Source organism: Ischnura elegans, chromosome 7 (genome assembly GCF_921293095.1).
Source record: "Ischnura elegans chromosome 7, ioIscEleg1.1, whole genome shotgun sequence".
Taxonomy (NCBI): Eukaryota; Metazoa; Arthropoda; class Insecta; order Odonata; family Coenagrionidae; genus Ischnura; species Ischnura elegans.
Genome location: NC_060252.1, coordinates 71,224,565 through 71,249,528, shown reverse-complemented (window position 1 = coordinate 71,249,528; position 24,964 = coordinate 71,224,565). Strand labels below are relative to the sequence as shown.

At 36.9% G+C, this 24,964-nt stretch overlaps 1 protein-coding gene across 1 annotated transcript in view; it reads left to right on the top strand.

The window, feature by feature from the left end:
• LOC124162265 (bestrophin-4-like) overlaps positions 1 to 15,783 on the top strand; it is a 187,189-nt gene extending 171,406 nt beyond the window's left edge. Inside the window, exons 2-10 of the mRNA XM_046538737.1 lie at positions 1,092 to 1,202; positions 3,735 to 3,906; positions 4,122 to 4,251; positions 6,409 to 6,650; positions 8,413 to 8,553; positions 8,679 to 8,786; positions 11,358 to 11,585; positions 13,142 to 13,418; positions 14,251 to 15,783. Coding sequence (XP_046394693.1) covers positions 1,092 to 1,202; positions 3,735 to 3,906; positions 4,122 to 4,251; positions 6,409 to 6,650; positions 8,413 to 8,553; positions 8,679 to 8,786; positions 11,358 to 11,585; positions 13,142 to 13,418; positions 14,251 to 14,903 — 2,062 coding nt within the window. The 3' untranslated portion in view covers positions 14,904 to 15,783. The remainder of the gene's footprint in view (positions 1 to 1,091; positions 1,203 to 3,734; positions 3,907 to 4,121; positions 4,252 to 6,408; positions 6,651 to 8,412; positions 8,554 to 8,678; positions 8,787 to 11,357; positions 11,586 to 13,141; positions 13,419 to 14,250) is intronic.
• Positions 15,784 to 24,964: the final 9,181 nt, after the last annotated feature.

Genomic DNA, 24,964 nt, shown 5'->3' with positions numbered 1-24,964 from the left:
AGCTGCGTCAAACCAATCCTAGGATTGTTGACCAGTGATGATGATGATGAGGCCTCTCGGAAGAAACACCAGAAAATAGCTGATGGCATGAATCAATTAGGGAAAGGGTTTTTTGATCAGGGTATGGCGTCATCATAGCATATAAATATGCCTTTGTCTTATGAATAACGTTATTTAGCCTGATTTTTTTTCTAATATTTTTTAATGTCTATGTAATTCTTGCCCCAAGCAGGGGAGGTCTGGTTATAGGTCGGCTGATCTTTCGAGCCTAGTGGGCCCCCCACAACGTTCGCGTCTATCATGATGCGTGTATGAGAGGTGTAATAATAAAGACTGATTACGTGCCAATTTTTTCGCAATTTAAAAAGCTTACGTTTTCATTAAATTTTCTTTGTTTACAACATAGTCAGTGTAAAAATATCGCGTAAAAAATAAAATAAAGGTGTCGGAAGAATAAATAAAACCTGATGATTTCATTAAAGGTTCGATAAGGTTGATTAAAATTCGATAAGGTTATTTTATAGGCTTTTTAGATTTCAGTGAAATTTCAAGGAACAAATTCAGTTAATAGGTAATAGAACCGTAATACATTATGAAATTTTATTAGCTGTGAAATTCTCATTTTTTACGTAAAAATTGCTATTTTTTTATTAATGTTATCTAGTTCTTTAGAGCCAGAATAGTGTCAAAATCCATTTTTTGGCCTGCAATTTCCTGAAATTTTCCAGGGAAGGATCCCCGAATCTCCTTGCACGGAGCACCAGCCGAGGGCCCCCAATCACCCTATATCGCCCCTGACCACAAGTAGTCAAATTATCATTCATGTATCATCTTCTCAAATTACCTTGTAAGAACATCACTGTGGAACTGCGTCCATGCATGAATCTTCTCTTTTCAGGAATAGTATGTGGAAATACAATTGAATGAATGATTTGTAACTAATGGAGAACAGTTTTTTTCATAATGTTAAGAATTATTAATGGGATGTTTTGAATGTCATTGAAAATAGTGCGTTATCACTTTATCCGCAGGGAATTAAAGTGATAATACTCTATAGCAGATGATTGACTAGTTTTTTTTCTTTCTTGCAGATGGAGGGGTGGCATTTACAAGCTGGTCTGGCTCGATTTGCTGGTTTTCCTCGGTGTTTACTTCCTATTGAATTTCATCTACCGCTTTGGATTAGACCCTGCACAGAAAAAGTAAGGAAGTGAATGTTTAGATTTAAATTTATTGCCATCATGAGGGTCAGCTAAAATGTTGCAAATTGTTTAAATTAATCATTTGAACATCCAAGGAAGGAACATTCTGAGAAAAATTAAATTGATTTTACCAGAATATGAACTGGGATATTCCGACTGGTGGACAGGCATGCTACCTGTTACACAGCCCTAGCCATTATTCTTTGGAGCTAATTTTTTTGAGCTACTATCTTACGAAGAGTGAATTTCTTACTTTGGTGTCTAAATCTTTGCACCAGGACGATTTGCTGTTTACAAAGTCACTTCTTTGTCTTGTTCTTTGAATTTGAGTTTAGAAATGGAAAAATATGACTTCTAATTCATTAAAAAAATTTAGCAGAACTATAATAAGAGGAAGTGAATTCCTTAGTTACGTCAAGCAATATCGAAATGTATGTTTATTCTATATCTCATGTTGACTAAATAAGAAAAATTGCTGTTATGTCTATTCTTCGTTCTAAGAAATCTGAAGGCTTGCATACCCATTCTTTTCATGATGGATATGCATAAATTATGTTCGGCATACAAAGGAATTTGGAATTATCAAATTTTTGTAAGGCAAATAATCATATGTATTCCACTTTTTCAAAGATTGCAAAGTGCATACAGCCAATAAATGAAACATTAAAGTGGAACATACCCCGTATATTAACCTGAATTGGGATTACCATATATTTTGTTAAGTCAGCGGCTGTTGCAGATTTATGAACATTTTTTAACAATTTAATGGCACAAAAACAATATGGATATTCAAATACAAAATGTGTGCTGTGCAATAGTGGAATAAAGGGAAGAAAATGAACGAATCAAGAATTACAACAATGCAAGCACTAAATAAATCATGAATTTAAAGAAATAAATTAGAAAAACTTGTAAGATTAATAACTTTTAATGATAAAAATACAAAAGAAATAACAAATTTATGCTATCAAGATTATACTACAACTTTTAACAATTATCAACATTTTAACTCTCTTGGAATCGGAGCCATTGTTTTAATTTAGTCGGAAATAAAGACAGAGTTTTGACTCAATATCTCAATTGGCAGGGAAAGGAAGAATTTCAGTGCAAGAAAAGTGTATGTATGTTTGGAGGCTTAATACTTGGGTGGAGATATAGCAGTTACTAAGCCTAACAGATGCATGCCTTTTTTGACCTGAGTTTTTTGAGTAAATTCAATCTGTTTCGATCTATTTCTCCCACAAATGTAAAACATCTTAGTACCTTAATAAAAATAAATACCTTATTGGTAGAATATTAATTTTTTGGAAAAGGGGTAACAAGTGCTCAGTTCTCCGCCGACTATATATCACCCTTATGAATTTTTTGGGCAATCTTTAGTGGCTTAAAATTAGAAATGTAGTCTCCTCCCCAGCAAGAATTGCCATATTGTAGTCTTGGCTCAACTAGAGCACAATATTATGAGAAATGTGTGGCTATTTTTGCCCTTATGGATTTATTTTGCAATAGAGGAGAAGGAAATATATGCAGATGGACATGCTAAAGGCACACTTTTTAAACTCTTTAGTGTTTTCTTACAGACTTTTTTTGTCTGTGGCATTATGGAATTGTATGTCTAGTGGAATCAACTACCCCATCCTATAAAAATTCCTATAATCTGCAGGTTATTTAGATGCATCAGGGAATCTTAACCGCTTTGAGCAATCAGCATGAGATTGGGAGATCCAGGTTTGATTCCTAGTCAGGGCTAATGATTTCTTTATTGAGGAATATCCACCCTTTGAGTGCACTAATTATTAGGGGTAGACTTGTGTGATAACTGATAAAAATCATCAACTAATGATAAGAATGTTTGAATTAATAGATCCATTTATCAATTTATTGGGAATCAATGAAACAGTGCATAATCAATGGATCTCTTTAAAAATCATTCAGGGCATACATTGGATAGGGGGGTGGCTCTGGGGGTGCAGGCCCCTCCAAAAATGTGGAAAATTTTAAGCTTTTTCCTGCCTGATGCCTTGAGATGTTGCTGTACTTCTCATCCATTGACTAGTATTATCATACTTCCCTAATTTTTTAAATTTTACAATACTTTAAATGTAAAATGTCTTGGAGTGCTGTTAAATTTCTTAGCTTAGGCTTATGTTGATCATGGCCTTTCCCCCCTTACCTCCCACCCCCACCCTTCCCCTTGGCCAAAATGTATATTCTAAATTGTCTTGGATATGATGAATTTAATATGTACATCAATTGTAAAAATAATTGCATCAGTGATTCAAATATGTAGGAAACATTTGTTAGGAAATAAATTCAGACCATCCAGCAGTAAAACTTTTGGAGTAATCCAAGAGTTTTCATGCACAAAGTAATATACTAAAAAAGAAGCTCATGGGAGCTTGGTGTTTAGCAGAGAAACTGACATTATAAAAAAGTGTTCTTCTGATATCGATTGATTTTTATGCTTTATGGAAAACTACCTCAAAATGAATCATTGTTAATATTTTCTCATTGACACACATTCTTTTCTAGAGTATTTGAGAATATTTCTCACTACTGTGATACATACAGCAACCTGATCCCCCTGTCCTTCGTGCTTGGGTTCTACGTCTCCATTGTCATGCAGCGATGGTGGAATCAGTACACAACAATTCCTTTTCCTGATCCAATTGCTGTTTTTGTTAGTTCCAATGTTCATGGGCAGGTAAGAATTCAAATTCTGTGTGAATTATATGATAATGCTGATGTTGATAATTTTTCTCAACATCTAAAATGATAATAGCACATTTTCCACTATCTCTATGGAATTCAGTTCCATTTGCTTGAGTAAAACATGTATGTTGATACCTGCCTTTATCCTTGAGAAATCATGTGTCCATTTTACTTTCTTATATCTGTACTCCTTGCTCTTTTTTATAGGATGAACGAGGCAGGCTAATCAGAAGAACCATAATGCGTTACGTCTGCCTGTGCCTGACTATGGTATTTACAATGATAAGCCCACGGGTTAAGAAGAGATTTCCCACATTGGAGCATTTTGTTGAAGCAGGTTTGTTTAGTCATTGAGTGGTTAAATCAGTCTTGATCCTTCTTTTATGGCATTCAACTCATTTAAGACGCAAGGTCCAAAAGCTCACCCTCAAATCTGAAGCTTTGAAGCTTCCCTATTGGAAAATTCTTATAAGAAAATTTCTAAAAGGATTTTTCTATTAGAAAATTTCTTATCAGAAATTGGGTGTTTTTCTTATAAGAATTCTTCTTATAAATATCAATCAAAAAATGTTATTTATAAGAAATTTTCTGATGGAAATATTTATTATAAACACCATATCATCATGCTTAAAACACTTGTGCAAACTTATATAAAAAGCTACATAAGATTTACATCCCTACTGAGAGTACAAAGTTAGCATTATACCAAATTTAATCCAAATGTAGACGCCTATATCTGGTATACAGCAAACCTAATGATTTCCCATGAACCAAATGTAGATGTCTATCATTAGTGTACATAAAGAAGCCTCCACTTCTTGGAACCATTTATGTCAAATACCATGCTGAAAACACCAGAAATTTAGAAGAATATTACTTGAAAAAGAGTTATACATAATTTCCAAAAATTATCTTATGTAGAATTCCTTAAATAATTATCAATTGCCAACATAAGTTATGGTGACACGCCGGCTGGATAAAAACCTGAAAGGTATGCGACCCGCACAACATTCTTGTAGAATTCTATAAGAAATGTAGAGTTCTTATAAGAATTTTTGTAAGACTTCCCAGTGAGAAATGGGTGATGGAATCCACGTGGAACCCACATGGAGATTAGGTGGAAATGTAACGTGGATATCACGTGTTTTTGGTCGTGGAATCAACGTGGAACCCATGTGGAAATTTGGTGGAAAAATTAAAACAGCAGTAGGTGCTGTCCTAAAACCATTAAAACCTCAACCACTCTATATCTAAACCTTCTATGTATGTGTCTACGATTTTTCATGTGCTCTCATGGCTGCCTTTCCACGAATTATATAAAAATAGAATGTACGATACATTTTCACATAACTAGCGTGGTTTCAGGATGATAAATGACGCAATGTCACCAGAGAGTTAAGTTCCACAAATTAAAAATTCTGTTTAACATTTTATGCTAATCACCACAAATCCACTTGAAATCAACGTGGATTCCACGTGGATCCAACCACTCAATATCCACCACCACCATATATCCACGAGTCAACGTGGATTCCATGTGGGTTCCACATGGATTCCACCACCCATTTCTCACTGGGTTCCTATAAGAATTTCTATAAGACTTATAGAATCCTATAAGAATTCTGTAAGACTTATAAGAAATTTCCAATAGGGTTTAGACTCGATATTTACTTTAAAATTCAAGTACATATTTGCTTCAGTACATTTATTTACAGTAGACTTATTTTTAAAGCTATTCTGATAATAGCTTTTGCTGTGATTTTTCATTGTCAATTTTATAAGTTACTAAATTTTTTTTATTCTCTTTTAAGTCGATTAATTCTATTTATGGAAATTCTATTTTTACAAATATCAGAGTTGTTCTTTGTATATTCTATAAAGCTGGATTTTTTCATGATGGATTATCTAAAGATAAAGATTTGTTAGTTGTAAATACATAGTGGTGCACTTTCACACTTCTTAAGTGAGATGGTTTGTGCAGATCCAGGCTCATGCACTGTCCTGAGCGGCAAATATTGGTACAATAGCTCTGTGCATTCATTGGAATCATCATTTAAAAAAAGTTATTTATTAATATTAGGTCAACTTGGAATCAGTCCATGGATTATATATTTATTTATGTGATCTGGAACTCAAAATGTCTGTTGCAATCCTGAGAACCAATCCCAACACTTTGTTACCTAATAACCCATTTTTCTTTTAACAAATGAGAAATGACTGAGGCAAATGGAAAGTCAAGAGGAATTATTTCATGAGTGTTGATGTACGAATGATAATTTGTCTAAAATCCATAAATATAAATTAATATTTACTGTGTCTTTGAAAAAAATCATTGACCAAAGAAAAAGAAGTATGTAGCATGAATTTTTTGTAATTTTAGGGAGGAGCTAACAGTCTGACATAGATGTGAAATTGCACCGTTATTGATTTTTGTCGATATATTTTCAGAGCCTATGGAAGTTATCTGTATTTATATTTGATAATTATGTTTCAGGTCTTCTTCTTGACAATGAACTTGTAATTATAAAGGATCTCAATGAGAAGTCACCTCGACACCCAAAGCATTGGCTTCCAATAGTTTGGGCTGCAAGTATTGTGACGAGAGCCAGAAAGGAAGGGAGAGTCAGAGATGATTTTGCCGTCAAGACAATCATCGATGAGCTCAACAAATTCCGAGGAAAGGCTGGTCTTCTCCTCAGTTATGATACAATCAGTATTCCTTTAGTGTATACTCAGGTGGGTAAATAAGAAACCATTTACGTGACCATGAATTTTTTTTCATGTACAAGGGTCGTTCAATATCTAATGCCCCATATTTTCTTTAAAAAGCCATTGATTTACATAGATCAATTTCCTTGTCGGTGTTTCACATTTGATGTTTTTTCTCTGTGCTGGTGAAGTTTGGCAATGTTCCTGCACAGTGTCAAAATGGCATCTACATACTACTGACGTTAAAAGCAAAGGGCTGTTATTGAATTCTTGTGGGCAGAAAAAGAAACTGTGGTGGACATCCATAAACATTTGTGTGCAGTGTATGAGGATGCTGCAGTTGGTAGCAGTACAGTTGGGTGATGGGTAAAGAAAGTTACAGCCTCAGGAGATACTGAAACAGAGCTCCATGATCAGCCACGCTTGGCATCGCTACGCCTACAAGACAAGAGCTTTTACCAACAGAAAATATGCTCCTCCCAAAATGTTGGAGCATGGCCATTGAATGTGATGGGGACTAAATAGAAAAATATAACATGGACAAGACATGTTGTTGCTTAATGTCCCATATTCTGACTCTCAACAATAAATATGTTCTGAGAAAAAATATGAGGCATTACCTATTGAACAACCCTCGTAAATAATGATAAATTCTCTTGATATTGATTTCACTTTGGAAAACTTAAGGTTACAGAATTTTTAAAAATAGGTACAGTGATACTCACTTGTAACGATCACACCTTTATCGAGGTGATATAATGAGGTGAATTCATGGTCCCCTGGACTTTCCTATGGTTGCCAATGACAATTTTCCCGCATGTAGCTAGAAGGGATGATACGAAATCCCTGCTGTTAAAAACTATTCTTTGTTCCCTTGGGTAATTATTTACTCTTTTATGAAGAAATCATGTATGGCCATCTTTGCTACTTAACCATTCCTTACCTTATCATCGGTTGTTCTCACGTGTGACCATCACCACATGGTTCTACTGTTGATCTTAAAATCGTTCCCTTTACAACTGTTAGATGGAAAGGGTGGGATGATAGTTAATTGTTACCAATCTGTTGCTTAAATAAAGGCAATTTACACTATATTAGTCTGCAATCATGTGCTTCAAAGGGCAAAATCCTTTAATATGGCTATAACCAAATCCTGCTCATAACAAAATAGAACGATGATCCCCTGAAATTCGTTACAAGCAAGTTTTACTGTATGTATGTGTAAACAAGAACAGATAGTTGCTACTCATCATGCAAATATAGCTTGATTTAAATCATTCAGGTCTCCATGTATACTTGATAAAAATTATGTGACTGAGATCACTTCTTTTTTCAACTTTACAAAATTATGTATCATGATGAGGGCAATGGATAGCTGAGTGAGAACTATGCAGGCATGTAAATACCACAGGTTAGCTACAAGGAGCTCTCTCTGATTTTGGAATAGTTTATTTTTTGGCTTTAGACTATACTAAAGGATTTGAAATTCATTAACTAAAAGGTGGTTTTATATTTTTGATTGATATGGTGCTCTGTACTTAGGTGCATGTATATAAGGTTTGTTAGGTGTTTTTTTTTCCTTAGAACCATTGAAGAAATGATTCCAAATGTAATTAATGCTGGGAGTGAAAGTACTTTATTAATGATCATCATCATCACATTTTCTCGTATTGTTCTTACATGTTATTATTATTACTTGTTTGGGAATTCTGAAAATGTGCGTCTATTGCATTTCAAAATCGATGTTTTTAACTTGTTTTTTAACCCATTTTTATTTGGTTTTGCACAGGTAGTCACTTTGGCTGTGTACTCTTTCTTCCTGTCGACAGTCATGGGGAGGCAATGGCTGGATATAACCGATGATTCAAGCCCCCTACGTAGTCATAGGAATGAAGTGGATCTCTATTTTCCCATATTTACCACACTGCAAGTAGGTTGGAAATGTTAATATAACTATTCTTAAAACAAGACAAATGTGCAATGAGTTTTAGCAATAGAAGGTCTTGATAACTATAGAATTTCTTGTTAACCATGAATTGAATTCTTTTCCATCAGTTTTTCTTCTACATGGGGTGGTTGAAAGTGGCAGAAAGTTTGATAAATCCTTTTGGAGAGGATGATGATGATTTTGAGGTGAACTGGATGGTGGACCGAAACATTCAGGTGAGTCACTAATCTAACGAATACAAAATTTTCATACCACATATTATTTCTATTTATGGCTCTTTTAAGAATTGAATTACCTTAAATTGCCCAGTGAGAAATGGGTGGTGGAATCCACGTGGAAATGTAACGTGGATACCACGTGTTTTTGGTCGTGGAATCAACGTGGAACCCACGTGGAAATTTGGTGGAAAAATTAAAACAGCAGTAGGTGCTGTCCTAAAACCATTAAAACCTCAACCACTCTTCATCTAAACCTTCTATATATGTGTCTACGATTTTTCATGTGCTCTCATGGCTGCCTTTCCACGAATTATATAAAAATAGAATGTGCGATACATTTTCACATAACTAGCGTGGTTTCAGGATGATAAATGACGCAATGTCACACCAGAGAGTTAAGTTCCACAAATTAGAAATTTTGTTTACCATTTTATGCTAATCACCACAAATCCACTTGAAATCAACGTGGATTCCACGTGGGTCCAACCACTCAATATCCACCACCACCAAATATCCACCACTCAACGTGGATTCCACGTGGGTTCCACGTGGACTCCACCACCCATTTCTCACTGGGTGCAAGGTAAAATGTGCTGAGAGATAAGACATGCCAACCATCTGTTGCCTTAAATTGGTCGTGACCAAGTTTCAAAGCTAGTTCCTCCGACTTCTTGTTTAACATTGGTTGCTTACGCAAACCCCTCGATCGCTCATAATGGAAAACCATTGATTTAAAGCGTCCTCAACATTTGGATCCTTGCCTTAACCTTTGCATTTCAGAGACGTTGCTTGCTTTCTATTGTGGCTCCATTCCTCTCTTAGTTTATCCTGTTACTTCAATAACCAAGCTATCGTCAATTTCGTCACCCCGGTAATCTCAGCCAAACGGCAATGACTGGATTGGGGATAATCTTTATTTTTGTCAAGTATAGCAATTTTTTAGCGAGTAAAAGGTCTTAATGTAGCATATTACTCAAGAAAGGGAGTGTCATTGAACTCTCGGCACTCACTTAGATCGTAGAGCACAAGATAAATCCCACCAAATATGTGCACCACTGACACTGGTTTTAGACTGTTAGTTCACAAATGACTAGGTATGAGTGAAGAGAAAAATGACTTCTGTGCATGTGTAAACTAATGAGATACGGATGGGAAAAAGAGAAAGGAACGAGGAAACGTTGTAATTTTACAGTAGTGATAGCGCAGTTGTACAGTGGAAAAGGAATTAAGAGGACAGACTGCACATGTCTGCCTGGTGTTTTAGCGCATCATTAATTTTGCAAATTTTAATAATTAATATCTTGCTTAAGAAGTACCTCGCTATTGTCAGACTTCAAATTTAGCCTAATTGAAGTTTAAATTTTTTTTAGAGATCACTTCCCAAAATCGTGCAAATACTCTATTATGGATGGGTATACACATTTGGAGGCTAAAATCCCCTGATGGTCATGTCCGTTTTAATGGACATTATGACTGAAAGGGTTAGGTTATTTGCTCCATAAGAGAGGAGAAGGGAGGTGGGTGTCATGAGAAACCTAGCATCAGAATTAATCTACCGTCAGTGAATGATGATAAGGAGACCACGACTTTAACATACCATATCATGATTGGACATAGTGAAATACTTTTATGTTTAAATTTATTGGGAGCCCAATATTGAGTTTTTAGAGCAAATTGGCAGTAAATGATTGCCTGAATGCTCAGGCGTGATAAAAACATTTAGCCATACAAATCATTGACTCTCGATAAAATATGACAATATGTACTTCATCCAATGTGAAATATTGGATTCGATAAAAAATCACCTTATCATTAGATATCATGTTGTAAATCTGATAAAAAAATTTTGGTCCAATTTTTTTATTTGCTGTGATATTTTTATCAATCTCCAATATTTATCGTCCCATTTTTTATTGTCTTGATATTAATTGTTATTGTTGCCAACTATCGAAATTAAAAACTTATTATCATGTGATCTTGAATTTTTGATATTTCCCAAGGTTTCTCAAAGTGTCATCCTTAAAATATCCTAACAGGGATTATGACACTTCTGAAACTGTCAGTCACCACCAGGATTTTGTACAGCAGGCCTGCAGTGTAGGAAGGCAACATTATAACTACTTCACAATCTGATCACCTCCTTTGATTATGTGGCCACAGTTGTTTCTCAATAATAATTATAATAATAATAAACATTTATTCACTGAAGGCAATACTATTGTATAGTTTTGTCTAGTGGTCATGAATACAATTCATTAAGCATTAAAATACTTATACATATGATGGCACATAGAACACAATATGTAAATGAATGACATTTAAAGACATATCAGGACAATATATAAATCAATGGTCAAAGCATGTTACATGCAAATGATATATTAACCCTTACTCTTTTAAGTTTTACCTTTCAGAGAACATAAAATTCATCAATAGAATACAAAATTTTTTTTATCAAAAAATGTTTAAGCTCATTTTTGAAATTATATATATTACTTATATTTTGAGGGAGTGAATTGTGGAGTTTCTCCATTGGAATACATATTTAATTTCTTTGTCATTTGGTAGGTGTCATATCTCATTGTTGATGAGATGCATCATGACCATCCTGAACTTCTCAAGGATCAGTATTGGGATGAAGTTTTCCCACTGGAACTGCCCCACACTGTGGCATCGGAAAAGTACAGGGAAGATTATCCTGAACCATCCACAGCCAATGTGGAAATACGAAAGGATGATGCTGACGTAATTGTCTATGGATCTTCTTTCCGTCTTCATGATGGACCAGATATGCATGTAAGTGTTTCATTTGAATGTGGAATGGTGCAGCTATGATGGAAGTTTTGCATGCAAAGGAGTGAAATTAGGATTAATTGTAGATAAGAAAAAGGAGTTTAGTGAAAGTCATAATGCACTATAATTTTTATTTTGGAATGGTGAGAATTTAAAAATTAAAGATAGGAATAAGTTTATTAGTATGTATTTCATTTAATTTCCAAGTAATAAATTTTCATAATAATCTTATGATTTCATCCAGGATTTAGCATCCACATGGTAAGTAACAATGATAGGATACAAAATATACTTCATATCTAATGCTACGTTATAATCATTAACATTCAGCTCATAGATGTTTAATTGCTTTCTGAAGAAGATTATTGCTATCAAAAGTCCAGCTAATCAATTTAATGATAGTAACAAACTATGTATTACAATAGTTTTGCTACAGAAGAGGGTTTGAACAATCACCAAGGAAGTCTCATTGAGGTACAGATATTTTTGCTTCAAAAGACTCCTTAACCATTTCGCGCTGGATGTCAGGTGGAGCTGATGGGTATTTTCATACACGGAACACCTTATGTTGGGTGTAGCTGTTGCAGATTTTTCGATACAAACGACCGTATGTCGGCGCTGGCCGACTAGAGGGTAAGGGAAGTGTGCAACGCACACACGTCACGAGAAATGAATTGACGAGAAATAGGCGGTTAGGAGTGAAAAAATAACAAAACAATAGGGTTGATTTCCAACAGTATAAATACATTTAATATGCAAAGTAAGCTATAGATACACAATACATATAATACTAAGTTGCCTGAGGTTAATTGTAGTCTTGAAGTTGGGAAAATGCCGGGAACGAAGGGTTCCTTCCTTGTTCGAGGTCTGGCGCAGAGAGGGCGAGCCAGCCGCTTACAGCAGAGCCGCCGCGCTCGAAGCAGGCGTGAGAGGGGAGGTGAAGGCAGAAGAGGGGAAACAGGTTTCACTCTGACGTTTCAAGTTACAATTCAAGGGGTGGTGGCAGAGAGTAACAGAAGTTCACACATGGCATAAAGAGGCCGACACCGTTGATAAATTCACTATAAATTGCGGAGGACTTCACTTGACGCGAGAATCAGCGGCACACGAGAATCAAACTGGTGCGACATACTCGAGCACTTCGCGAGATTGGTACTCAAGCGCTCGCGAATTGTCTCCTCGTGATGAAGTCTCGGAGGGATTAAGTCTCGGAGGGATTGAGTCTCGGAGAGATTAAGATCCGAAGGGATTGAGGACGTGCCCAATTATGCCACAAGTGACCGCTGAGATAGCAATTGTCTGATGTATTCAGGCCCGGTCTGAGAGCCAGCTTAGCGAGTCCTTAAGGCCACTGGGCACACAGAGACACTTATTGTTAGTTTCATAGGAAAAATAAACAAAAAATAAAAGAAGGGAACTTACGGTTTGATATATACATTATGATGCTCGTGTGAGTTTATTTCAAACGTGTCATATATATATAAAATATATATATAGGTATTGTTTTCACCCATACATACAGAAAAATACCCTAATTTGTATTTTTCTTCTCTTTGCAGATGGATGGTGGCGGCGAAGAAAAAAAAGATGGCCCAAAAAGAACAGGAAGCACAGCTCAAATTTCCCGTCCACCAACACGACGAAGTGTCAGTCGGGTTAGCACAAGGGAGCGCCAACTGAGTGCTCGTTCCAGCTCCAGCATAAGTGGCACTGATAGTGTGGCAGGCTCATTCCACAGAGTTGCATCTGTCACGTCTGTTCTGCGGAGGATGTTCTCGAAAGATCCTTCCCACAGTCACGCTGCAAGCAGTGCCATACCAATACCTGGTGCTGATGGTAATAGAATATTATTATCTATTGCTTTTGGTAAAAGCTAAAGAAATGTAAAATGCCAGCCAAAATTTATGATTTATTGATCACATTTGTTGATATGGTTTTAAGAAATTCTGGGATTGAAATCAACCTTTCAAAGTACATATTGATACCTAAATTATTATGTGCTGTGGACGAAGTATATATTTTGTGTAATATAACTGAAGCAATCAAGTACAGAGGATTTTCCTGATATATCTTTGTAATTGGTACATAAAGCGCAGCAAGGGGGAGGTTTTGGGGGATAAACCCCCCCCCCCAGAATTCAGAGAAATTTTCAAATTTAATCTATTTTACTTATTTGGATAAATATTACTTATAGAATAGTGTGAGGATTAATAAAATATCCTTCAGAAAGTCGTAAAACTCGCCATTTTGAACCATTTATCTAAAATATTTTTGGGGGAGGGCACCCACACCTCCTGTACTCCATACCCCCAGTATTAGTTGCTCGTAAAATCCCCCTAGCCTTAATTCCTAGCTGCCCCCCTTGGCACTCATTTTTCAATTTATTTGCTATTTGAACACTATGCACCATGGAATAAGTTGTGATTTTGGCTGCACATTTTAATATTTATTTGGAGCAATTTCTCTTACGATTTGGTCAATTTAATGAAGATAATTTTATCCATTCGAAAAAATAGTCATTTTTACCTATTTAAGGATAGTTGTAGAATCCAATGATGATGTTAGAAAGTTTGTTTTGACTATCGGAGCCACTTAAGTTAATGACTAAACATTGGTCCTGGATGTCTCTTATGTTGATGCTAAAATAGTAACTTCTCCCCCTTAATAGGGTCAAGGCAAGGAATGGCAGGCAGCACCAGCAGTACCAGCATTTCCAAATATTTTGGCGCTACCCCTTCAGGACCAGGAATCTTGGACCAAGTTATCCCTGAGGGAGACGAGCAAGCCACCATCACTTCTGTGAGGCCTGATGACAAACGAAAACCTATCATCGGGGTGTTTCAACTCCCTCCGGTGACCACTAGCTCAAGCTCTGAGACAAATGCCACTGTCATCTCCATGCCAGATTCTCCACTCACTCCAGAGAGCCCGTTAGCACCACTGTCCGCTCACAGTAGTGTAGCCACGACCGATATAGAGTTGCTGCCTTCGCAACCAGGAACCCCTACACTCACTGTGACCAGTCCGGAGGCAGCGGAAGCCAGGAGTAGTAAACGAAGGGCAAGAGCCAAGGAGCAGAAAGACAACGACGATGATGACGAAGAAAACTCGGATGATGACCTGGGCACTAAAAAGGATGGTACGGCTGCTGAGAAGAGGCAGAGGTTGAAGCAGAAATTTGCCCAGTCGATGGGAATGAAGCCTTCACCCAAGGACAAGGCTGGCGAAGAACAGTTGCTTATGAATGTTTCAGTTGACTCAGCCTCTCCCCTAGTGGGAGGGGACACGGGAGGATCCAGTAGTCCTGAGGGCCACATCTGAAATCAAACTCGTGCTTTGCACGTTGAGAAATGGTGTACAAGAAACTATTTTGTATGAGTGTGTTTGGGTGAATCTGTTTGGGAAAGTATGTGTTTGGCTACGAGTGCTTTTATAAGTGATAGTGTGCGTGTGAGTATGCTTTTGGAAAAATTCCAGTGAGTGATAGTTCAAGGTGCTGTGGTGTGGGATTCTGAAATGATTAGGTAAGGATATTTTTGATGGACTACTCATCTCATGTGATGGTAAAATCGCCGAGGAGTAAACTGATTGCTTCAGTGAAGTGAAATGTTTACATCATCATCATTTCGTAGAATTTATTTTTATAATTTGAACTGATTACCGTAAGCTGCAATTAATGAAATAATAGAGGAAAATAAATCATGAAAGCAAGAATCTCAAATTGCTATGATCTGTGTCTAATATTACAAGCGGCTCTTAAAATTTTGAAATACTCTACAAAATACATGCATATTTGGCTTTTTGATCTAGCTCCTTGATGAGATTTTTACATGAGCGACATATGTTACTGCCTTTTTTTCATAAGGAGTCATTTTATTTATGTACTGTAAAAAACTTTATATCTCCACTAATTTCATTTTTTTTGGTGTGGTATACAGTTCCATCCAACTAAAATATCTCCAAAGCAATTTGTTATGTTGCATGATAGTAGGAAGTCATTGTCATCTATTAAAATGATAACATATTTGGGTATTGACACCATCGCTTAGCCTTAGGAGGCATGGTTTAATTTTTACCCAATTTTGGCTTTTTTACTTCATTGGCAGGAATTTTGACTATGAAATTTGCATAGATAAATTTATACATTTGTTGCTTTTCATCTTTGATATATCTTTAAATAAAGTATTTTCATAAGCATGTATATCTGTCACATTGATTCCTTACCCAAATGCACTAGTTTCACATTAGTATTACTAGACTTAGGTACTGTTTTTTGAGTGTTTTATCATCTGACATTTCTTTCACCCAAATCGATATTCTAACTATCTGCATCAGTTTTCCAGAGTTCAAAGTGTATAATTACTTGAAAATTTCTTTCACAAATGATTTTTTTTACTTTTCAACATATATAACTTCCAAATTGTTTGTATTGTATTTGGTACCAATTTTCTCAGTGAAATTCCTTCTGATTTTTCCATTTTGGGGAATATATTTACCCTCTAAGATAGGTTCAGATATATCTATAGAGATACACAAAAGATCTTATAAATGATCCCCCTTCCCCCCCCCCCCCCCCCCCCCAGAGGGTCGAAACCCACACTAGCTAAAATAGAAATTTTTTGGAGAATGAATTGCTTGGTACAAAAATAATTAGTTATATTTTCCAATATATTTACCTACTTTAACGACTTGAAACACATATTAGCTCTAAACTTAGGGCCTTTGTACATGATTTTGATTTGTTGCAATCCAGAGAGGGGATATGGGGTTTATAGACCCCCCCCGTGAGTATCCTATTTACCCTGGATAGAATGGTAATTTTGTTCAAAACCAGTACTTTTGGGAGCTTACCACACACGTAGGCCCCCTTTTCCCTATCCTGGATCCGCCACTGACCAACGTATTACATTTTTTTATCTACTCCGCTAAGAATAATGTTTTTGTCGGAGTCACGCATTTATGGCAATTTGGAACTCTTTGAGTAATCGCCGTGAGCTTGTGGCGGATTTCTGTTATAAATACTTCTTGAATCTAAATTGCTATTTTTCGTTACCGCAAGGTATCTAAATACCTCCTTAAAACCGAGAAAAATCTTCCTCGAGTATCTGTATTTTATTTTTCGAAGTGGCTCGACGATTTATGCTATTAAACCAATGTTATCATCACAGCACTATCCTCGATGTGTCGGCCATATTGGCAAATTACCACAGCGCCCTCAGCACTGCATATGGTGATTTGAAAATCGAATCGGATGTCACAACCTCTGGCCCGTAACGCAATGCTTGCATTTTTTTCAAAGATCAACTAGTTTTCAGCTCCGCAGATCCTAGCCCAAAGCTACTCTTCCCTGTTCTCTTTCACCAGCATTCTGTTCAGATGGGCGACATCATGCGGAGGACGGCCCACGGCTAGCGGCCAATCACATCTATTGTAATATCGCCGTAGTCTATCGATTAGAGGGTTCGTAATGAACACGTGACTCCTTCGCACATGTCCACCAGGCGATTGCGATCATTTTCAAAAGATTGACTCATCATTTCGTCCACTTTTTGCTGACCGAATTCCTTTAAATTTTGTAAGTAAAGAAAACACTGTAGTTGACGTCATAAATAATCAATTTTTGAACTGGTCGCATCGATACTCCCGGGAAAAAATAAAAATGGCGGACACTTTGGATTTTTTCGGGACGGATGCTTGGTTTTTACCTGAATACTCCCTAACTATGGGTGGGATTTGGATTGTTTTTGTATATTAAGAAAGCTAATGAATAGGGATGAGTCGATTCCACTTTTTTTCGATTCCGATTCCAATTCCGATTCCTTCAAATCGATTCCCGATTCTCGATTCCGATTCCATCGATTCTTGTTCCTTCTAACAGGTGGGATTTTGATTTATCTGTAGCATTGCTGTCTTTAAAATTTAAGAAATAAATAGAATAAAATAACTAGGGATGGACGGATCCAGGATTTTTGGAGCCTGATCTTTCGAACCGGATATTTTCGATTCCAAATGCATTTTCAAATTCCTGCCATTAAACAAAGTCAGTATTCAAGTTTATTCTAGGTACATACAATTAATAGAATGCTTTTTAGATTTTCATACACATTTTAATATTTTTATAAATTAAAAATCTTTTTTATACGCTTTCATGTTGTTTTTTTAAAACATCTTTACATGCTCAGAACCTGAACTGTAATGCTTGGGTTTGGAAATGAAAATAGGAAAAATCTAAGGATGAACCACTGACCAGTGGCACAGCAAGAGAACCCCACAAAATATTAAAACACAATTACTTTCCTTCATAAAAGGAAACAAAATATTTAAAAATCATGAATTTACAAAAATGAAAAATGAAAAAAATGAAATTTTGGAAAATGAAGTTTTTTCTATTATGAAGGGTGTTAAAATCAGTTTGAAACCCTCTCCTTTATACCCTGTTGTTTAAAAATCCCCCCCCCCCTGGTTTTGGACCCCCTCTTAACAAAATTCCAGGCTACCCCCCTGCCATCGACTGAATTCAAATTTTCCTCACGCACGTTTCCCCCGAATTTTACTTTCTTATCGCATACGGACTTTTGTTTCACCCGAAAATGCTTCGGTATGGTGAAGTGGATTTAGCATATCCTCGCGATAATTTACGCCTCAGTGCACGCACATGGCATTCATTGGTTCTCCATATCTCAATGGAAATGTTTATACACGATGAAAGACATTTTTATCGGTGTATCATTAAATTGAATTGTAACTGTGCAATTAGCAACACAATTAACAGTATTTAAAACTGCATTAACGTCACGTGCGACGAGGTACTCAACCGCTCAGCATGAGGAAGGAGTGGGCAGCAGAAGCACATAAAGGAGAAGTGGAGGGGAAGCAGCTGTGGCGTAGCCAGGAATTTCGTGGGGGTGGGGGGGATCCAAAACCAGGGGGGAAATTTTTTTAAGAAACCGGGCACTAAATAATGGGTTTTTAAACTAATTTTAACACTTTTTATTATCGAAAAAACTTAATTTGTTAAAAAAAATTTATTTATTCCTGAACTTTTAATATATTTTTTCTGTGAAGGACAATAATTGTGTTGTTTTATTTCGGGGGGGTCCGGACCCTCCCCCTGGCTACGCCACGGGGAAGGAGCGCATACAGGAGAGGTGAAGAGGAAGGAGTGCGCTCCCTCCGTATTTCAAACAACAAGGCTGCAAATGAGGGAGTCAAGGATGAAGAAGTCAGATCTTGCTTCAGTGACGTCGTTGCCTTCAAAGCGAAGCCGGGCGCGCTACGTGAAATATGTAGTTGACGTTTCCAATCCGTTTCTAATTGTTTGAGGGGTTAATGCTGCAATTGTTTCTTTGAAAATTGTGCTGTTTAGACAATGTTGCATATCAGTGAAGTCTAATTGTAGAATTCTGGATAGAAAACTGAGTGGCAATCAATTAGAGCTGAAAAATAAACAGAAATATCGCCAGGAAGGCGTCTCGTTTGGTCTAATTCTTTTTTAAATCTTGTGCATTTCATCTAATTGTCGAAGCTATCGAGATATCTTCGGGCCCAGAAAGTCACTCTCCTAGCATTTGTCGTCCAGAAACGGAAAATTGAGGCAGGTAAGCCAAAAAAGGTCAGTTGGTGAGACGAGGTAGGGATGAAACACGTTTCAATTTTTTTCGTGTGATTTGATATTTTCCTTTGAATACAATGATTTATGGTCCGTGTGATTTTGGAAACGAAATAAAATAACAGAGGCACGAGCTGATGGACGGCCGAGGGTGGTTTTCTGAAATCTGCGACTTAGTTACTTTTGACGTGGTTATTATCCTACGGCGCTGAGATTCCCCCAATGATTGCTCAATCTCTTGGGAAGAGTCACACTATACGCCAGCCTTTTTTATTTTCTGGATGAAAATCCTAGCCACGGCTGAAATTCTACTCGTAACCTCTGCGAGAGTTTTCGAACAAAACGGTTCATGAGAAGGACAAGAATCGTATGCGACGGCACATTCGAAGAGAGAATCGGAACTCTTTCCACCCTGATGGGGCGTTGCATTCACTGAAGCTATTATTTAAAATTTCGGATCAAGATCCGATGTCTTCCGCGACTTTGGATCCGATGAATGACAATATCCGCGGATATTTGGATCCGAGGTATCCGATCTGACCATCCCTAAAAATAACAATAGCCGCGGTGGCTACATTCTCGTTTGGCCGTGGTGGCTAAACAATAATGTAGCGTTCACTGCGTCCATACCCAGTGAGAAATGGGTGGTGGAATCCACGTGGAACCCACGTGGAGAATTAACGTGGATACCACGTGTTTTTGGTCGTGGAATCAACGTGGAACCCACGTGGAAATTTGGTGGAAAAATTAAAACAGCAGTAGGTGCTGTCCTAAAACCATTAAAACCTCAACCACTCTATATCTAAACCTTCTATGTATGTGTCTACGATTTTTCATGTGCTCTCATGGCTGCCTTTCCACGAATTATATAAAAATAGAATGTGCGATACATTTTCACATAACTAGCGTGGTTTCAGGATGATAAATGACGCAATGTCACCAGAGAGTTAAGTTCCACAAATTAGAAATTCTGTTTAACATTTTATGATAATCACCACAAATCCACTTGAAATCAACGTGGATTCCACGTGGGTCCAACCACTCAATATCCACCACCACCAAATATCCACCACTCAACGTGGATTCCACGTGGGTTCCACGTGGATTCCACCACCCATTTCTCACTGGGTACATACGAGAGCAGCCTGGCGGGTACGCGGTGGCGGCCGACCGCAACCTGTCGAGTCCGCCCGGATGCCGCGGCGGCTAATGCCAAGCAAGTATCAACTTTCTCAAGGGTTGCATTGATGAAACTGGGCTATACAAACGCGAAGGTGTCTAATTTTATTATTATTGACGCAGACGCGTGTTAGTGTATTTTCTTCGTATGCAGTAATTAGAAGCTCCACTGCTTGCCTACTCCAGGAGGCCATGTTGATCGTTGTAATGCGGGACGATGAGCAGGAGAAGCAAGTGGCATTCTGGGAGGGCCAATGGTCGCTCGCTATTGGCTGAGAGACTTCAAACTGATTCAATATTCGAGAATTTTTAGAACCGTTCAAGACAAGAGAAATTTGATTGCGAAGAAGCCTTCAAAGAGGTTTCAAGACAGCATGGCCGCTATCATGACGTTTCAATGACGTCATGTCCATTCGAGAAACCTTGATCAATGAATCTTGCTCAGAATTTGAAGCAAAATTTGACCGTGTGAAACCGGCTTAAAGAAGCCCGCTCTATATAAAAATAAACCCGCTCTCAGCGCGTATTTATAAGAAACTTTTTTTCACAGGAAAACTCGCTCCCTGCACGTTTTTACTATCATCAGACTTCAAATATCATTCGAAAATAAAAAAATACTTTTTGATCAATTATACTTTAAAATTGGTGGTCCAGAATTCTCCGAATGTGATTCATAATCGCAATAATTTGATTTGTCTTGGCCAGCGGTTAATAAAAGAACGGAAAACGTATGCATAGCTTCCCGATCCCGTGGTTTCCAATTTTTTTCTCTGAGAGTTGTTCATAAACACGAGGCATTTCAGGGTTCGTCGGTTTGTCGCTCTTGCCGACATTTTCATGTTTCCGAGGCCTCTTAGGCATGTTCGTCGCAGCACCCGTGTGCCAGGCGTATCCTCCGCGCGGGCAAGGCTGACACCGCGGCCGCTTAGGTGTGTGGCAGCCTTTATGCCCCAAACGTATCAGACTTATAGTCTATGCTCAAAACATTTATCTTCCAGGAATCGATGGAATCGGAATCGACTTTGGGCGATCGATTCTCGATTCCGATTCCGTGCCCGAGAATCGGTGGAATCGAGAATCGACATTTGGAATCGACTCTTCCCTACTAATGAATGTATCCATGTTTTATTGTAATTTTCAGCTGTTTTTTTTATTCATCGTTGCAAAAAAGCCATCCGATCCTAAATTTACCGACTTAAATTGCATTTTTTCGATACTTTGTGCTACCCTCGGCGTAATTTTGTGATATCGACAACGGAAACAAGTATTATATATGCCCACAATGTCCTTTACTGTATATACGCAACCTTTACTTTTCGTCACAAACGATTAGCGAGATAAAAATTAAATAATTTTTTAATGTAACAGAAAATTACAATTTTAAGATGCATTGCAATGCAAGGGTTCCAGCAAGACATCGGAGGAAGGGTGAGATGGGTCCTATTATCCGTGGGATAATGCACATATCATTTAGTTGAAAGTGACATCATGGGAGCCTGATGTTCGGGCCTCTTATGGTAGGTATTTACCTAAATCTAATTTTAATTTATTTATAAATGCACCCTTTATTGCATACCTGGACCATTTTCTTCGCTTATTATATGTTTTAGTCTCAATGTCTCGCAGAGGCGTAACTAGGAATATGCTTTGGGGGGATGGGATTGTCTAGGGTGGTGACCTTACCCCCCCGCCCCCGAGGACCCGGTGGGGGTCCGGGAAAATTTTTGAAAAATTACAATCCTAGAAATACATTTTACATAATTTGGCCATAAAGATTTCACTTTAAGCAGATGTAGTTATTGTGTGTCAAAACAGGAATAGTTTTAAATTATTTTATTATTTTTCTGAGGCTTTGAGGGGGATATATCCCCTCACCCCCCCAAATCAGCTGATTTCGGGGTTACTTGGGGCAACTACTTAATACTCAAGGTAGAACAAAAGGAAATACAGAGTACTGTTTAACACAACTTATAATAATTGTTTTTTGAATAATATCTAAACAGGTTCAAGACCCGGTGGCGATTCCGAGAACTCTTTACGCAATCCATTTGCCGAGAAAGCACTAAGTCTTTCTTCGGTATATTTCCATATTCAGCTGTAGCCATGCTTGTATTCAAGGCATAACTATGAAGATGAAGTTCAACTATACGTGGCCATGTACGGTAAAAAATTCAGGGACTGTAGGTACTTTATGACAAGAGAATGCAGTCATTCACAGGATTTTATTAGAGATACCGTTAAACAATTCAACTATCCTCCAAATTATGCTCCGTCAGCATTAACACACTTATTTTGTCTAGGTAGTGTTCTTCGCTTCCCACATAGCACAAAATATCTTCTAGATGTCTAGAAAATATCTAGAACGTCTTCAGCTAATGTCTAGAAAATATCTTGTAATATCTTCCAGACATCTTTTAGATATTTTGTAGATAACTGAATGTCCGATTTTTCTGATATCAAGATATCTTTGAGAAGATATATCAATGATTATTGATCCAGTGTCTTGCATGTGTAGGTCTTGAAGAATTTTTAATGCAAGTTTTTGCCAACTTATATAGACACCATCATCAGGGCTATAAATGAATGATATTTATACGAATGAGTAGATAACTGTGATACGTAAAAGGTAATGGCAATATTTGTTAAGAGAGTAAAAAAATTAGCTGTAAATTAATTATAAGAAGCAGAGACTAGAATTTTGACATACCTTTTATTCCATTGAATTGGGATGGTAACTAAGCTGAGACAATTCGTAGTTACCTATCAATTTTGATTTCACTGGACATATACAAAAAGAGTCCCCGCTCAAAAAGACATATGCTAGACATCTAGTAGATTTTTATAATAACCACGATGCTGAAGGCATTTTCTAGACTTTTGGTTGATATTAAAATATCCAAGACATAGAAGATATTTTCTAGATATCTAGTAGATATTAAAAATACCCAAGACATTGAAGATATTTTCTAGATATCTAGAAGATATTTTGTGCTATGTGGGTTCTTACTCTGAGTGAAAGTGAATTTTGTATAGAATAAGTTTTGAATTGAAGTGAATATATTTTAATTTTTCCGTAGATTATTGTATCAATCATAAGATTCCTAAATTATCATAAATCAGAATGCGCGACAGAGTGTAGCAGCTAATCAGAAACAGAGTGTATTTGTGTCGTGGAAAGTAACGCTTTAAACGCGTTACATACACGAATAATTTTGGCACCCCCCTTATAAGTATACTTCCATTGGTCACGTGGGCAGATTTCTTGAATGCCAACACAATTCGCTAAATTGGAGTTAAAAGTATCACAAACGCTTTTTTTAAAGGGTTTTTAGACCATTATTTAAGATAGCTATGAGAAAAACAGGTAGTTAAAAGACTACATTATTTCACTAGTTATGGCGCAGTAAAAGTATCAGGCATAACAAATTCTTCACAATAATAACGATAATAAGTCAGAAAAGATATTCCAGAATGAAAATTTGGAAAAATTCTCGTGAAAACATTGTTTTATTTTTCCGTTAAATATTTTCTCATATGTAGGTATAGTTTAGTATGTATATAGTTTCTCATATCTAGCTAATTGCATCAAATACTGCAGTGCAGTATCTAATCGGTAACAGAGGGTATTTTTGGATAGAGAACATAATAGCTTTCAAATACAGTGCAGTGCGTCATCTATCAAAGGAAGTAGATATGGGTAATATGTGATTAATATATATATTTCTGACAAACAAAGAGAGCGTGAGAGGTATATTAGGAATTAAAATGGCGAAGTCATTTTCTGAAACTACTGAGGGTACATAGAATAAGCGTCACGGCTTTCTTCACTGCCTGGATTCAGGAAAAAAACGTAATTAAAGATTCGGCGGACCAAAATATTTTTGTGCCTTCTTGCTGTAGACAATTTATGTCAATCATGATGTCGTATTTAGTTTAATTTAAAAATTACAAAAATAAGAATATTTTTATCTATTACCCCACATTCAATGTTTAAAACGTGAATAACAAAGAATTTTATGGAAAAATATACATCTATCCCTTTATAATGAATACTTATTATGAAAATACCACTTTTTTGTTGTTTTTCTGATATCATTGCAAACCAAGTACCTACTGATGGTGACCAATAGCTGTTATCTAATTGCGAGTTTATCTAACCTACATGTTGCTGACTAGTCGACGACTTAAAGGATCAGATTTCTCTCGAAAATCACTGTAAGAACCTTTAAAAATCACCTTATGAGCATTTTCCTTTGGCAGCCGATGCGATTTGGTCGTCTCGTCTTGTTCCTGCCTGACTTTAGATCTCTCAAAATACGAGGAGAGGCCTTCTTAAGAAGTAACAGAGGTTTCTTGAACTGTAATGATCCTTGTATCTTATTCTCGCTGTGAAGATAGCAGATTTTTGGCCCTGGGCCGTCAAATTTCCTCTAAAATGGACTTTTTCGAAGCCGGTTATTAGTGTCGTATGTTATATCAGGAGGTATTCTCATAACTGGTATCATTAGAATTTGTTTACGCTTTTCCTCGCCTTCTGCAGGGTTGTTGACCATCCCTTGACCCCCTCCGTTTATCCTCATCCCCTGAGCACTAG